The sequence below is a fragment of the Nylanderia fulva genome, unplaced genomic scaffold (assembly GCF_048542155.1).
Source record: "Nylanderia fulva isolate GAGA-0341 unplaced genomic scaffold, ASM4854215v1 Scaffold336, whole genome shotgun sequence".
NCBI classification, from domain to species: Eukaryota; Metazoa; Arthropoda; class Insecta; order Hymenoptera; family Formicidae; genus Nylanderia; species Nylanderia fulva.
The window spans coordinates 103,018-119,020 of record NW_028190407.1 but is presented as its reverse complement, the minus strand read 5'-3'; the positions used below and the strand labels follow the sequence as shown (position 1 = coordinate 119,020).

At 43.1% G+C, this 16,003-nt stretch overlaps 1 protein-coding gene and 1 non-coding gene across 2 annotated transcripts; one reads left to right on the top strand and one right to left on the bottom strand.

Annotated features, from left to right (window-relative positions):
- Positions 1-4,630: 4,630 nt before the first annotated feature.
- LOC146722295 (small subunit ribosomal RNA) lies at positions 4,631-6,558 on the bottom strand. The gene has a single exon (XR_014925238.1). It is a non-coding gene; the product is annotated as a small subunit ribosomal RNA (ribosomal RNA).
- A 5,609-nt stretch (positions 6,559-12,167) lies between these two features.
- Positions 12,168-15,839, top strand: LOC146722294 (uncharacterized). Its single transcript, XM_085485039.1, has 6 exons — positions 12,168-12,335; positions 12,594-12,692; positions 12,777-13,678; positions 13,907-14,876; positions 15,070-15,358; positions 15,722-15,839. Exons 1-5 carry the CDS (start codon positions 12,203-12,205, stop codon positions 15,144-15,146), a joined length of 2,181 nt encoding a protein of 726 aa, XP_085341165.1. The 5' UTR covers positions 12,168-12,202; the 3' UTR covers positions 15,147-15,358; positions 15,722-15,839.
- Positions 15,840-16,003: the final 164 nt, after the last annotated feature.

Below are 16,003 nucleotides of genomic sequence, written 5' to 3'. Positions count from 1 at the left end.
GAGAGTTATTACCCCCCCAGAGAGTCATAGTTACTCCCGCCTTTTACCCCGCTTTTTTTAAATTTCTTCACGTTACATTCAAGCACGGGGCAGAAATCACATTGCGTCAACACCCGCGAGGGCCACCCAAAGCTTTGTTTTAATTGACGTCGGTTTCCCCCTAGTCCGGCCAGTTTGACAAGGTTAAATGGCGGCCGAAGGGCGACCACGACGGCTCGCGCCCCCCGGGAAGCCTTGCAGCAAGGAAGATCCGCGGGGGCCAAGGCACGGGCCCGAGCTCGACCCCGGGACCGCGCGAGAAACCCGACCGTTCACCCTCGCCAGGCCCGCCGTCACCAGACCCCTTCCGACCAAGCCCGACACGCCCCCGCTCCTCAGACCAACCCTTATTCGAATTTTAGGGGATCAAATTTCCCGATTCCCCTTCCCTACATTATTCTATCGACTGAGGCTCTTTCCTTGGAGACCTACTGGCGGGTATGGGTATAAACCGCGCGACACCTCCACGTGCCCTCCCTGATTAAGGCCCGAGGGAAAAGATCCGGAAAACCCCGCAACTGCGGCCTCGCTTCCCAAAACCCTACTCCCTGCTAGATTTCCAGGGAACTCGAACGCTAAAACAGAAAAAAAAAACCTTTTTTCCCGGATCTCCCGACGGCGTTCCAGGCATTTTGGTACCCGACGAACACTTTACGAGGGCCCGAATTGTTGCGGTTCCGCTCCCGGGGTTCCCGGAATGAACCGGATTCCTTTGGGGCCCAAACGGCGTTTTTTTTTCGTAAATATTTTTAAATTTCTCGACACTCATATATTGACGCCGTCTTGACATAGGATTCTCCTAGGCCTTAGGATCGATACTCGGTGCACGGCTGTTCACACAAAAACCCTCCCAGTCCCCCAGGCCTCGCTGGAGTATTTTCTAATACCCAACCCAAATCTGCAACCCACGGCGCTCCAGGCAGCTCCCCGCCCCAAACCCCTTTTGCGCTACCGGCGCGACCCCCCCTCTCGTCAGGTTCGTGACACGCCCAGAGAAGACTACCCCCCCGCTCCCGGTTTTCCGCCCCCCTCCGCGTCGGCAGAGTAAAAGGGCCCACGCTTCACGCCATCCATTTTCAAAGGGGTATTTTCGGCAGTGAGGTTTTTTACACACTCCCAGCGGATTCCCACTTTCCCTGGCCACCGTCCTGCCCGCTTAACACCCCAAAGCCTTCATGTGTCCCCTGAGCGTCGAGTTGGGCTCCCTTTAACCTTTTGGGGTTTGGTCATCCCCCAGCGCAGTTTTGCTTACCAAAAATGGCCCATTGGCACTCTGATCCGAGATTCTCGTGCTTCATAATTCAAGAAAACAGAAAATTCACCCCCTTTAAAAATTTTAGAATGGTTGGGTCTTTCGGCCCCAAGGCCTCTAAAACATCGCTTAAACCCGAGGGGACCCCCGCGGCCCCGTGCGGAACGGCCGGGGGTGCCAGCATCCCAGAACTTCGGAGGGAAACCCGCTACAGATGGTTGATTAGTCTTCGCCCCTATACCCCGTTCCGACGATCGATTTGCACGTCAGAACGTACGGACCTCCCTCAAAGGGTTTTCCCCTGCCTTGTCCTGACCAGGCAAGTTCCCCCCATCTTCCCGGGGCCCAACGGTGCTTGGGTGCCCTCTTCTCGCGAGAGAAGAAGCCCCCCCGGAGTGCGAGCCGATCCGACGCGCCCATCCTCCTAGGGCGACGGCCAAGGGCACCTCCACTTTCATTTACGCCTTTGGTCTCGCGCCCAAGTCCCAATGACTCACGTACATGTTAGACTCCTTGGTCCGTTTTCAAGACGGCCCCTAAGAGAAACCCAAAGCAGTAGCGTCGCTGAACGTATGGTCCCCCCGGCCCGCGGGAGACGTTCGCGGGCCTGTCGAGGTGTACCTTAGTAACCAAAGCGGGCCGGACCGGAAAAGCGCGAAGTCCGTCCCCCTCCAGTACATTGGCGCGTTTTTCGACGGCTCGACGCCCCGTGAATAGTGCGCCTGAAACCTTGCGCTTTACCCCGAGCACCGGCCGAGCGACCGGGGTTTTTGTCGCGTGCCTTTTTTTTCCCGGCAAACGCACAGAAAAAACCGCCCCCGGGGCCCTTTAGACCGCACTTAGGGGTGCGACGTTCTACTTGGGAGAGTGCACGACGAGAAGGGGGCCGGAGGGGCGCACGGTAGCGTGCCCGCGCCGAGCCGCAGGATCGGGGAAAACATGCCGCCGACCGAACCCAAAGCGCCGCTGGATATCTCCCCGTTCGATCTTTTGGGTTTTTTTTTAGGTTTCCCCCTGACGTTTCACGTACCCCTAAAACTCTCTCTTCAATTTGCTTTTCATTTTCCCTACGGTACTTGTTGCAAATCGTCCGGGTCGTTTTTACCCTAGATGGGTTTACCCACCCACTTGAGCTCACTCTAAAGGGCAACCCGATTTCAAAAAGAGACCCTCCCCAGGCGCGCACCGGTCGCTACGGCCTGGCCCCCCTCGGTAAGGGCCCCCATTCAAGATGGATTTGACGCGACGCGCACCTCGGGAAAAGCGATCCTTTTCAAACACACTTTCCCTGCGGCGAACTGCGGGTTTCGGTGCTGGCCTTTCCCTTTCGCTCCCGTAAAAAGGAAATCCTGTTAGTTTCTTTTCCCCCGCAAATAATATGCTTAAATTCAGCGGGTATCTCCCCTGCTCTGAGGTCGTCGCTAGTGAGTTTTCGTAGCCGTTGCCTCCCCCGCGTGCTCATCGTCGCCTCTCCCCTTAATTATATTATAAAGGAGAGAGAGAGAGCGTCGAACGAAGCAGCAGGGCAGCACACAAATACGCGAGAAGGAAAATTTCCGCCGGGCCAAACCCGCACACACACTCGTTGGTGTAAGGGAAAGATATTCGCGGGTTCGAAAATTTTTCGGCTCTCCCTTCTCTTTTAATACAAAATTGGGGGGCGGAATCGTTTCCCCCCCGAGAAAACGACCGGCGCGCCGGCCCCCTTTTTTTTTCGTTTTAAAAAAACGAAAATTTCGTGGCTCGGAACGCGCCGGCTCGCGATTCATGACCCTTCCCCGAAAGAGTAAAGTTACAAGCTCTCTCCGCCGGGGACAACGAGCGCCGTTTTATTTCTCCGTAATACCGTTAGGTGTGCGGGCAAGGCCCTCGCAAAAGACCGGAGCCCAAATCGCACTAAGAGACGCGCACAAAGTGCGAGACTCGGCACCCTGTGTGATGTACGGAGAGGAGAGCCCGGTGAGACAACCCCTCCCACTTTCGGGAGAGGGACCGCACGCGCCCTTGGGGAAAAGGGGTTTCCTTTCCCCGGGCCTGACCCTTTTTTTGGCCGTTTTTTGCTCTCTTCGCGCGCGCTCTTATCTATCCCATTTCTCCCGGGGTCTCGCGTACACACACACTTGGATACACAAACACCTCCCCCTCTTTAAATTTGGCAGCATTTCTGGGCGCGCGTTCCCAACGTTTTAAAAACGCTTTTTGGGCCCTTTTCCTCCTCATTAATTTTTTTCGGTGTGTCAATTTTAAAGACGCAAGGATTTTTCACCGCGCCGGTCCCCGGGGGCACAGACACCCGGGGCGAAAAAGTCACGATTGCTCGTAGCCCCTGGAAAACGTTTTCACGCACGCGACGCGCGCGCCCTTCTCTTTTCGCCCACGTCGTGGGGCCCTGCGGCTTTTCGGCGCAAACAGTTTTTGGGGGACAAAAGACCCTCACCAGGGGGGTCCGGGGAAATTTTATCCTGGACCCAATGTCCCTTTTAATGCGAGGGTTTAGTGTCCTGCAAATTCCAAGTTACGCGCATAGCTGCGTTTTTTTCATCAACCCACGGCCCAATTTTATCCCCGTTCGGTATCGTTCGAAATTTTTTCGTTCGCGAAGAAAGCGCTTCTCGTTCAACCCTCGTGGTCTCTTCTTCGACGAGAGAGAGAGAATAATCGTGGGGTCTTCGATCAGCCTGTCCGCGCGCGTTTAGGACCCCGCGGACCGCCGCCTCCCCCCAGGAAGGCTAAAGGCACAAAGATAGAGTTTGTGGTTTCTCGTTTTGGAGCGCCCCCTCCCGCAACGGAGAGCGGGCGGGACTTTGAAAAACCGCCCGGGCCCCAAAACAGTTACAGATTGTCGAAAATCATCGTCCCTTTTTCTGTGTTTATATATATTATAATAAAATATGGGGGTCCTCTCGCTCGGCACTCCCGGTCGCACACCTGTGTTCTCGGGACTGACCCGCCGCGCAAGGGAGGGCCGCGTCGACGAAGTCGTGGGTGCTGCACACACGCGGCGCGGGCATAGGTTACCACCGTTCGCGCTAAACCCCCGCCGATCGACGCTCTGGGGTGTTTTGGTGGCCGGAGATGGACACACCGCGTGATCGCAAAGCGTCTCCTCCGATCGTCCGTCGAAACCGCGGGCCGCTGCCACTTCCCGGACTCTTTCGGTCAGAGGCCGACGGGCGTCCGTCCGTTAATAAAACCACCACCCCACTTCCGTCAAATCCGTTATTTTCTTTTTCTCTGAGAGCGCCTTTTCAGCGCGTCCATTCAGTCGCCGACTGCTGCGAGCACGCGTCCTCTCCCAAAAGAGAGGACTCTCGACGCAGAGCAGGACCTCCGGAACGTTAATGATCCTTCCGCAGGTTTCACCTAAGGGAAACCTTGTTACGACTTTTACTTCCTCTAAATGATCAAGTTTGGTCATCTTCCCGGCAACATCGGCAATGCCGAGACATTGCCGCCGCACCAGTCCGAAGACCTCACTAAATCATTTAATCGGTAGTAGCGACGGGCGGTGTGGTAACAAAGGGCAGGGACGTAATCAACGCGAGCTTATGACTCGCGCTTACTGGGAATTCCTCGTTCATGAGGAACAATTGCAAGCCCCAATCCCTAGCACGGAGGTTCAGCGGGTTACCCGGGCCTTTCGGCCAGGGAACACACGCTGATTCCTTCAGTGTAGCGCGCGTGCGGCTCAGAACATCTAAGGGCATCACAGACCTGTTATTTGCTCAATCTCGTGCGGCTAGAAGCCGCCTGTCCCTCTAAGAAGATTTGTTTGTACGTTGGTAGTAAATACCCGCCAGCCGAAGCCGGGGGCCTTCGCGATACCATAAGGTACGCCTATTTAGCAGGCTAGAGTCTCGTTCGTTATCGGAATTAACCAGACAAATCGCTCCACCAACTAAGAACGGCCATGCACCACCACCCACCGAATCAAGAAAGAGCTATCAATCTGTCAATCCTTCCGGTGTCTGGGCCTGGTGAGGTTTCCCGTGTTGAGTCAAATTAAGCCGCAGGCTCCACTCCTGGTGGTGCCCTTCCGTCAATTCTTTAAGTTTTCAGCTTTGCAACCATACTTCCCCCGGAACCCAAAAGCTTTGGTTTCCCGGAAGCTGCCCGCCGAGTCATCGGAGGAACTTCGGCGGATCGCTAGCTGGCATCGTTATGGTTAGAACTGGGCGGTATCTGATCGCCTTCGAATCTCTAACTTTCGTTCTTGATTAATGAAAACATTTTTGGCAAATGCTTTCGCTTCTGTCCGTCTTGCGACGATCCAAGAATTTCACCTCTAACGTCGCAATACGAATGCCCCCATCTGTCCCTATTAATCATTATCACCTCGGGGTTCCGAAAACCAACAAAATAGAAATCGAGGTCCTATTCCATTATTCCATGCACGCAGTATTCAGGCGAAGGTAGCCTGCTTTAAGCACTCTAATTTGTTCAAAGTAAACGTACCGGCCCGACTCGACACTCAGTAAAGAGCACCGCGACGGGATATTAGTTGGGCCGCCCCTCGCGAGGCTAAGCCCACCGGTAGGACGTCCCACATCACGCCAGTTAAACACCGCGAGCGGTGAACCGACGGTGTGCGACACAGATTCAACTACGAGCTTTTTAACCGCAACAACTTTAATATACGCTTATTGGAGCTGGAATTACCGCGGCTGCTGGCACCAGACTTGCCCTCCAATGGATCCTCGTTAAAGGATTTAAAGTGTACTCATTCCGATTACGGGGCCTCGGATGAGTCCCGTATCGTTATTTTTCGTCACTACCTCCCCGTGCCGGGAGTGGGTAATTTGCGCGCCTGCTGCCTTCCTTGGATGTGGTAGCCGTTTCTCAGGCTCCCTCTCCGGAATCGAACCCTGATTCCCCGTTACCCGTTACAACCATGGTAGGCGCAGAACCTACCATCGACAGTTGATAAGGCAGACATTTGAAAGATGCGTCGCCGGTGCTAGGACCGTGCGATCAGCACAAAGTTATTCAGAGTCACCAAAATAAACGGTGGACGAACGGCGAGCCGCCCGCCACCGATTGGTTTTGATCTAATAAAAGCGTCCCTTCCATCACTGGTCGGGACTCTGTTTTGCATGTATTAGCTCTAGAATTACCTACAGTTATCCAAGTAAATGTGGGTACAATCTAATGAAACCATAACTGATTTAATGAGCCATTCGCGGTTTACCTTAATTCGGCATGCACTGAGACATGCATGGCTTAATCTTTGAGACAAGCATATGACTACTGGCAGGATCAACCAGGGAGCTTCGTGTTCGGTTACTCGCAAGGGAGTAACTCGCGAGCGAGCCCGAAGACTCGTCGCTAGCTCTTTTTCGCGCGCGCGCGCGTTCGATGCCGAAACACCGACGCGCGCGCGACACGCTCGTATGTGCCATTTTATTTGCCGCCGGTCTTGCTCAGCCGGTCGGCGACACTCTGCTGTGTTTAACGCTATTATGTAAAGCGTACGAGAGAACGACGGAGGCGAGAGTAAACCCCCGACGCCGCCGCCTCTCCTTTCTTCCTCCTCCTCTCCGTTCAAAAATCCACAAGATCAAAATACTCGTGTTCTTATTCTCCCAAATGTTATGATGCGCGGTCTCGAGAGACCGCGCGATTCACCCTGACGCTAGATCGACGATGGCGATGCTTAGACGTCGAGGACTGTTCTGTCTGGTTCGTACGCGTTTAACCGCACACGACCAGCAATAAGATTTCGCTACGGCGTACAAAGCGAGCGGGAAGAAGCAACTCTTCCCGCAAACTCGTATCCGTGGAGTAGATGCTCGGTAAGCGCGACGATTCCGCTGCTGCGTACGAAACGAGAGGGAACCGCGCGGCCAACACACTAGAGGCGTGCGCGCCACATAAGAGCCATTCGGTCTTGCGACACCGACTCGTGGCAATGCTGTGCTCGTAATAAATAAGTATGCGTTAATTTTGCGCGCGTTCGGCGACGAACGAGAAGAGCCGCACCGTAATCCCCGGCGAAGAGGAATACGAGACGACGCGAGAGTCGAACGTACGTTCTCGCGAGACACGCAACCTCCAAGCATGAGAAGACTTGGCGGCGGCGCGTTCTGCGACGATCGTATATTATTTTATATATTCGTGGTTTCCAAATCAAACATTTTATATAAATGTTCTCTCCGTGTCAGAGTCGCGACTCGACAAAATCCGTTCTCGACCCGTTCGGGCGATTCTTCGTTTGTCAACGTCGAGAGCGCGACACGTACAATATTAATCTCTCCTACCTCTTATAGTACCCAACCGACCGGTCCAAGCGGTCGGCGACGGTACGGAGAGCGGTCGAAACACGCCGGAGTGGCGAGAGACTCGAGAAAGTACGTTTACGACTCGTCCGGACTCGCTCGACTCGTTCGACGCGCCGAGCGCGACGTATCTCTTATAGTACCCAACCGGCCGGCCAGGCGGTCGGCGACGCACGGTCCTACGCACGGCCGTATGCGAGCGCGAGCGCCGAAAGGCGCGTTCAATCGAGACATTGTCGCGGTAGCGAACGATCGAAAAGTCCTATTGTACGATAAAATATTATCACGATAGCCGTATGGCGAATGTCAAACAACGATAATTAGCATTAATTAAGAAGGAAACAAACGAAATGCCGGGACAATAAGGTATAAGCACCGACGGTACCTCCGGGCCGGGCGGCACCTCCGGGTCGGGCGGCACCTCCGGGCCAGGGCGACACCTCCGGGGAACCCCGGGTCGGGCGGCACCTCCGGGCCGGGCGACACCTCCGGGAACCACGGCCGACCGGCGGCACCTCCGGGCCGGGCTGCAACTCCGGGACCGGGCGACACCTCCGGGAACCACGGCCGACCGGCGACACCTCCGGGCCGGGCGACACCTCCGGGAACCACGGCCGACCGGCGACACCTCCGGGACGGGCGGCACCTCCGGACGACCGAATGATCTCTCGAAGTCAGACGACCGCCGGCGGTACCTCCGGAACACTTAACGACGATTTACGGCGCCGCAACGAGGAGAGCTACGTAAAAACGTTTCGGACGAAAGTTACTTACTATTCGGCGCTCGCTCGACATGAGGGCGCTGTCCGATTACTAACTCGAAACGTGTCTCTCAAACCCACGTGTCGGAGACATATATTTCGAATTATTACGGATGATACGCAACACGCAAGCTGCGGTGACCGCGATTACGGTACGGAACACTCGCCCGATGCGAAATCACGCGCGCGGCAACCGAGACGGCTCGTTACGGGCGTGATTATACGTGCGGCACCACATAACGGCCGGCGTCAACTTGGGGACGGACGGCACCTCCGGGACGGGCGACACCTCCGGACGACCGAATGATTTCACCAAGTCCGTCGCCCGCCGGCGGTACCTCCGGGGCACTTGACGGCGAGTAGCGCCGCTACGAGGAGATAATGCTACGATACGGAAATACGTTTCGGACAAAGGTTTCGTACTTTTCGACGCTCCGCACGACCGCGCGACACGATTATTACGATATCTGCTAATTCCCGGCTACCACTCGTCGGATGCACAATCTTCGAGATTCTACGACCGATACGTGGACGAATGCAGGCAGGATGCCGATAAGCGAAGCCGGAGTGTTTGCACGAATAAACTTTCCGATGCGTCCTCATTTAATTAATCTCATTTAGCTCGCTCGTTAGCGGTACAAGCGAGAACTCGGGAACAGGCGCAAAATTAAACGTCACTAAATGAATAAATATTTTTTCAGAAAATATTTATTTAGTCAAATCGGAAATATTTTAATTTTTTATTCAAAAATAATACGTAGATTACTTGTATTTAAGAAATTGCAAAAAATAAGTAGAATACCTAATTTTTATTATTTCAACACATAAAACTTAAAGTTAAGTTACGTTGTGAGAATTTTATAAAAAAGAAGTTAGAGAAATTGCACTGCGCAAAGTCATTTATTTTGATTTCTTCATATATTTATATTATATGTAGAGTAGCAATACTGTGTAGTTATTACAATTCTTTTATTGATAATATGTATTCATGATTACAAGTGCAATATGTGAAATTAATTATATGACACATTAAGCTAAAAGTTAAGTTACATTGCGAGAATTTTATAAAAAAGAAAGTTGGAAAAGCTGCACTGCGCAAAGCTATTTATTTTGATTTTTTCATATATTTTCAGTTTTTATAAATTTATCAAATCAGAGTGAATTCTCTCTTTAATATTATTTAGTATTATATTTAGTATAATATTTTAGTATTATATTTAGTATTATATTTTAGTATTATATTTAGTATTATATTTTACTATTATATTTGTCACTATGTCAAAGTATATTAATATATTAATCTTTGTGATCAGATCTCTCAGAACAATGCGTGGATTATTTCTATTTAAACTATTAACAATTGCCAAAAAATCGTCTTTACTTTCTATAAAAATAAAGTAATTTTAATTATTTAGATATAAGTAATCAGAAATTAACGCATTGATGCAAGAATTTAACTGACAAGAAAATTAAAAAGCGCTGTGTAATAACTTTAGATTTTTTACGATTTATATTAATATTAACCTGTCAAAAATCAAATTAATATGTTATGTGCTGTTGTATGCACTTAATACGTACAATATTATTGCAATGAAAACATTTTATATTACTTTAAATAAATATATAATAATGATACTATTCTGTACAATTATACATATAATACATGTATGTTAACAGTTGTAAAGAAAAGAAAAACATTCCAGATCCCATTTAGCAATTATACCTCAGAATCCGTTTCTTATCTTGGGTACTAATCGAGCGTCTTAAAATTCCTATTAACTGAACAATTAATGTGTATCGTCTTGTGTTTTATATTTATCACATGATAATTACAAAAATTTTTAAAAATTTGAATACCTAAAACATTATAACTTAACGACATTTCCCATTATGTAAAAAAAATGCAAATTAAAAAAAATTATTTAAATTAATTTTGAAATATTTATCTTCAGAAGAAATGCAGAAAATGTTTACACTCTTAGTTCTAGTTTCTTAATAATAATTGTTAGAATCCATGAGGGGTTACATAGAACCCATAATTAAACATTGGATTTACGAAGATAATTTTTCAATTTGAGGTACTTAAAAATTTTTTATTCAAAAGCAAAGCAAATGAGAAAATAAGAAAAAGACTAATTTCACAGAGATAAATAAATATCAAGTTATTAATACACGAACAATTGCTTTTTCGAATATTACAGATAAGAAGTACCTTCGCATTGTGTAGCACAGCTCTGAATAAGCAGAACAATTGTCTCTGCCCAGTGCTGAGATTACTACCACCTTCATCCAAGACTGCATCCAAACCATCCAATCGATGAAAAAAAGAATGCACTTTACATTTCTCAAAGGTTTTGTATATATGTGCATATAGGTATACTGATCCAACGGATCCACATTCTCTCGATTAGTACCCAAGATAAGAAACGGATTCTGAGGTATAATTGCTAAATGGGATCTGGAATGTTTTTCTTTTCTTTACAACTGTTAACATACAATGATTATTTTTTGCAAGTTTATGAATACCTTAATGTGTTCAGTTGTAACGTTTGAATATTCACGTTGTCGATTAATATACTCCCAGAACTGATCTCTGTCAGTCTAAACAACGAAGATAGGAACAAACTTTTTCCAGCACCGGTGCGACCAACGACGCCTATTTTTTCCGCTGGTCGAGTAACGAATGTTATCTCTATCAACGATGGCACTAAATGGTTCCTGCGAATATAATTACAAAAATTTCTTTTACCAAATGTTACAATCGTGCATTATCTTTATCAAAAAATTTGAAAATATTACCTGTACATCAAAACAACTTCTTTAAATTCCACAACACTTTGACTAGGCCACGCGTAAGGTTGATTAGTGTCCAATTGTATTTTCAGTCGGCACATGATCTAAATACTGTTTAACTCGTTCCACCGTAATCTCTCTCTCTGTCTCAGTAACACCAGCGCGATGACGCGACACGCGATATGCGACGAATCGCGAGAATAGGATTTTCTACCTATTCATATAAACGCGATGCGCGATTACGAAACCTAACATCATTTATTGCATATTTACCATTTATTGCAATTCTATAATTTAATGACAATATCACTCTCGGATCAATGTCGTTGCACGTTTATTTATGACCAAAGAGATCCTCTTTGTTTATAACGACATCGCATCTATAGATAGGATCGCAGTAAATCGCTCGTCGCGCGCTACAAATCTTCAAACTTGGTCAACTTTTTTGCGATGTCGCACTCTATAGTGCGACGGATATAACGTGCGAAAAAGCTGTACGCTCATTGGATATCGCGCATCGCGTGTCGCGTCATCGCGCTGGTGTGCAGGAGCCATAAAGGTGCCTTTAAATGCTAGCATCAAGCGTCAAGCATCTACGTTTGCGCAGATGTCACATAAGAAAGAAAATAGCTTCTTGTGGCTAATAATATTAATAAATATAATAAATATAATGATTATAATTAATATTATATTAATTTTCAGTACTAATATGTGCTAATATTCATTTGATCTCGACTTATTCATTGTATGATCTCGTATGATTCATCTTATTATTAGCAGCAAGAAGCTGAAATCTATTTTATTTAACATTTGCGCAATGAGTTTTTGCGCCGACCCGTTTGATGCTATCATATAAAAGCATCTTTATATCCAAATAATCCAATAGGATCGCATTGGAGCGAGAAGTATGTTGGGGGGGAGCCTGCTATGCGAACAAACTTATAATTTGGCGGGACCGGCACCTTCCATATTTATTAGCAATATTGCATAAGAAATTGCGTAATATATATAAGATTTCGGTTTACATTTAATGAAAATCTTTTCGTTTCGTTTGTACGCGATTGCATCACATTAAGTGAAAAATGTCACGATATATATTATTTTTTTGTAATTATCATAAATATCATGTAAATATAAAACACAAGAGAAGACGCGTAAAATGTCCAGTTAGGAATCGTAAAAAAACATGTATTATACGTACAATTGCACAGAATAGTAAGTATCACCATTCTATATTTATTTAAAATAATATAAAATGTTTTCATTGCAATAATATTGTTAATATTGAGCACAACAGCACGTAACCTTTTTATTCGATTTTTAACAGGTTAATATTAACTTAAGTCGTAAAAATCTAAAGTTTTTACTTAGCACTGCTTTTTAATTTTCTTTTCAGTTAAATTCTTGCATCAACGCGTTAATTTCTGGTTATTTATATATAAATAATTGAAATTACTATATTTATTGTTACAGAAAATAAAAATGATCTTCTTGCAATTGCTAAAAGTTTAAATACAAATAATCCACGTATTGCTCTGGAAAACATAAAATTAATTGTCAATAATAATAATAGTAAGTATTACAGTATTTTAATTCTAAAACTACATGCAATATATTGCATTTCTATTTTTTACAGTAATTATACTTTTTTTGTAGAAACTACAGAAATACCACAAGATGCTTGCATTATCAATATGAATTATACTAAAAAGAATACTAATACTAACAATTTATATAATGCTATTGATTTTGACAATAATGTAGTATCATTTCTTTATAATGGACAAGGCCACAATGCAAATGATCAAAGTAACATCAATTATCTTATAAAACACGTTGATTCTAATAACGGATTTAAAACGAAAATTATTGGTAATACTGATAATTTTACAAATAATAATGCCGATAATAATGGAAATGATAGCATTGTAGATAATATTAATGACAATAATTCTGCGAATAGTACTGATTTTGATAACAACGGGACATTTTCTAATGAACATGATCACACTGCAATAAATGATGAAAATTGTGTAACTAATAATTCTAACAAAATTGTTGGTTGTGATAATGCTATGATAATTTCTAGTGAGTCTAATAATGAGCAGAATAGAGTAAAGGCTACTAAACTTAACATTACATTTTCCTGTAATGACAGAAATCATAATGTAGTAGATAGCACTATTAATGCTAACAGTTCTGCAAATGATACTGATTTTGATAATGTGATACTTTCTTATGAGAACAATAATGGTTGCAAAACAGTACATAGTGATATCAATAATTCTACGAATGATAATGATCCTAATATTGATACATCATGTTCTAATGAACATGATCACAATGCAATAAATGATGAAGGTTGCATCACTAATAATTCTAACAAAATTGTTGGTTGTGATAATGCTATGATAATTTCTAGTGAGTCTAATAATGAGCAGAATAGAGTAAAGGCTACTAAACTTAACATTACATTTTCCTGTAATGACAGAAATCATAATGTAGTAGATAGCACTATTAATGCTAACAGTTCAGCAAATGATACTGATTTTGATAATGTGATACTTTCTTATGAGAACAATAATGGTTGCAAAACAGTACATAGTGATATCAATAATTCTACAAATGATAATAATCCTAATATTGATACATCATGTTCTAATGAACATGATCACAATGCAATAAATGATGAAGGTTGCGTCACTAATAATTCTAACAAAATTGTTGGTTGTGATAATGCTATGATAATTTCTAATGAGTCTAATAATGAGCAGAATAGAGTAAAGGCTACTAAACTTAACATTACATTTTCCTGTAATGATAGAAATCATAATGTAGTAGATAGTACTATTAATGCTAACAATTCTGCAAATGATATTGATTTTAATAATGTGATATCTTTTTGTGATAATAGTAATGGTTGTAAAACGGTAGATAGTAATATCAGTATCAATAATTCTACGAATGATAATGATTCTAATATTGATATATCACTTTTGTGCAATAATAATAACATTAATGCTAATAATTCTAAGAATAACTGTGAGTTTGATAATAATGTGATATTTTCTTGTGATGATGACAATAACTGTCATGTAAATACTGATATTGATATTAATTTTATGAACAGTAATAATTATCATAATAATAATCTGACATTTTCCAGTGATAATGACAATTTCAATGTGTCTGAAACGGGTATTGTTCTCAAAGATGTCATGATATTTCCTTTTAACGATGATTATAATTCTAGTATCTTAAATGATCTCACTAACGCCAAAGCTTCTATAAATTATAATAATAGTGATAACAATATGATTTCCTGTGATGATGAAAATATTAACGACAACATTGCTTGTGCAAACACATTAAGTAATGATAGTTATAATAATATGATTTCCCGTGATGATATTAATGACAATATTGCTTCTGCAAACACATCAAGTACTTCGGAATATCTACCTTCAGCATCGGAAATTACAATTGAAAAAGAAATTACGGAACATGAAAGCTTCCGCAATAATGTTTCTGCAACTAATGATAAAAATTCTTCAGAATCACTGATAGATCTTTCTTCTATCAATACATTTGGTTGTAGAGAAGACAATTTATATGTTCCATTTTCTCAACCTAAGGGACATCAAAAAAAAAATTTTTGCTACTATTGCAAAAAGTTTCAGAGTAAAATTGCACGTCATTTAGAAAACGTGCATAAATTGGAACCTGAAGTAAAGAAATTTGTATTATTACCAAAAGGTGATCATATTTTTCAATTCTGTATAATTATTTAAGTTTATAGTATATTTTTTTATAAATATTGATTATTTGTTAAATATAATATATTAATATGTTATAATTTTTATTAATATATTTACATTATATATACATTATTTACATTATATATACATTATTTACATTATATATACATTACTTAATATTCTCATTGCAGGTAATTTAGAAAGAAAACAAATTATAGAGTCTATTAGAAAAAAAGGAATTTCATACATAATACGGATCCTTTCTTAAATACGGGAGAATTAATTGTTTGTCGAAGGCCTGCCAAAAATAGTTGCAAAACAGTACAAGATTTTATAAGTTGCGCAAAGTGTAAAGGATGGTTCACTAAAAATAATATCAGGCATCATTTTAAAGAATGTGTAGGAAAATCGAAAGGCAGAAATGTACAAGTTTTAGGACGTGCTTTGATGGGCAGAATTCATGAATGTGCAATTGAGACAGTAAGAAAATTTTTATTCCCAGTTTTGAGGAAAGATGATGTTACACAAAGTATTAAATATGATAAATTTATTTATAAATATTATGTATAAATATTATTTGTTTACAAATATTATAATTAAATTACACACAATATGGTATATGATGCAAAATAATAATCCATATATAACTTTTGTATATAGGTTGCTGATAAATACGTAATATAAATATTTAATATAAATATTTTTTTAATATAATATTAATGTGTTATAATTTTTATTAATATATTTACATTATATATACATTATTTACATTACATATACATTATTTACATTATATATACATTATTTACATTATATATACATTATTTAATATTCTCATTGCAGGTAATTTAGAAAGAAAACAAATTATAGAGTCTATTAGAAAGAAAGGGAATTTCATACACAATACGGATCCTTCCTTAAATACGGGAGAATTAATTGTTTGTCGAAGGCCTGCCAAAAATAGTTGCAAAACAGTACAAGATTTTATAAGTTGCGCAAAGTGTAAAGGATGGTTCACTAAAAATAATATCAGGCATCATTTTAAAGAATGTGTAGGAGAATCCAAAGGCAGAAATGTACAAGTTTTAGGACGTGCTGTGATGGGCAGAATTCATGAATGTGCAA

Coding starts and splice junctions, on each gene's coding strand:
- LOC146722294 (XM_085485039.1), top strand. CDS start 12,203: ATGTCACGATATATATTATTTTTTTGTAATTATCATAAATATCATGTA. Junction 12,336..12,593: donor ACGTACAATTGCACAGAATA/GTAAGTATCACC, acceptor TTATTGTTACAG/AAAATAAAAATGATCTTCTT. Junction 14,877..15,069: donor ATTTGTATTATTACCAAAAG/GTGATCATATTT, acceptor TTCTCATTGCAG/GTAATTTAGAAAGAAAACAA.